At 54.7% G+C, this 1,096-nt stretch overlaps 1 protein-coding gene across 1 annotated transcript in view; it reads left to right on the forward strand.

Annotated features, from left to right (window-relative positions):
• The first annotated feature begins 5 nt into the window (after positions 1-5).
• CSUI_007378 (toxoplasma gondii family d protein) overlaps positions 6-1,096 on the forward strand; it is a 2,001-nt gene continuing 910 nt past the window's right edge. Inside the window, exon 1 of the mRNA XM_068067524.1 lies at positions 6-1,096. This exon is cut by the window's right edge and continues 910 nt beyond it. Coding sequence (XP_067920499.1) covers positions 210-1,096 — 887 coding nt within the window. The 5' untranslated portion in view covers positions 6-209.

Genomic DNA, 1,096 nt, shown 5'->3' on the forward strand with positions numbered 1-1,096 from the left:
TGGCTCAAGTGTAACGACACCCCCGCAACCACTGCCTCGGTGGCTACGTTTGATGGGACGGCATTGAGCCATCCAGATGATTACATTCCCTGTTTTTCCTGTACGTCGACTGAGGTCCAAAAGTTTTGGAGTCCGCCGACCGTGACATAAAGTGAATCGCATTCAATTGTTTGACATACTGTGTGCTCCAATCACCGCCTCTGATCAAGATGAAGGTCATCTACGGATCTGCTCTCGTCGGCCTCCTTCTGGGGACAGCCGTCCCCACCGTGCGCGCCGGACCACATGGTGGCCATGGACCACAGAAGAAAGGGGGCTACACAACGACGACTACTATTGCTCCGAATCCTATGGAGACGAGAACAGAGTGTTTCCAGGTGCCTTACAGCGTAGAGAAGACGTGTTACAAGGACGAGCATGTTTCTCGCCCATATACTTGCCCCTCGTCGTACACTGAGGAGGTGTGCAGGACCCAAGTGCGTGAGACAGAGGACGTGTGCACGAAGCTGTCCAAGAAGGAGGTGCAGTACCAGTGCCCCAAGGCGACGAAGCAGACTCTGTGCTCGCAGATTCCAGTCACCTTGAACAAGACATGCAAGAAGCAAGTGGTGAACAAGGTGGCGGGGATGTGCCCCAAGATCTCGGTCGTTCCCGAGTGCGAGATCCAGGCTCGGCCCTCGCAAGACGTCTGCCACGAGTCCGAGGCATTTACCCAGGAATACGATTGCTGGGGAACTGAGACTCATCGTGAGTGCGAGGTTGACATGAGGGTAGTCGAGTCCCAGTGCAGCCGTGTTGTTGACTCTCCCGTGCCTTACGAGTACGAGGATACCATCGTGGAAAAGGTTTGCTCGCAGAAGCTTCACACGAAGGAGGGTTTGTGCAAGAAGTCTATCGTGACCGAAGAGCAGTACCCATGCCCTGAGACGAAGTGGGAGAAGAAATGCTTCGAGTCTGCCAAGCTGGTGCAGGAGCCTTGTCATAAGACGGTCATTGCCCAGGAGACATATGACTGCACTGAGACCAAGCGCGAATCTGTCGCGAAGACATGCACCCGTCGAATTCCGAAGAAGGCGAAGATCGAGAGGTGTCTGCC

This window comes from Cystoisospora suis (assembly GCF_002600585.1).
Source record: "Cystoisospora suis strain Wien I chromosome Unknown contig_3893, whole genome shotgun sequence".
Classification (NCBI taxonomy): Eukaryota; Apicomplexa; class Conoidasida; order Eucoccidiorida; family Sarcocystidae; genus Cystoisospora; species Cystoisospora suis.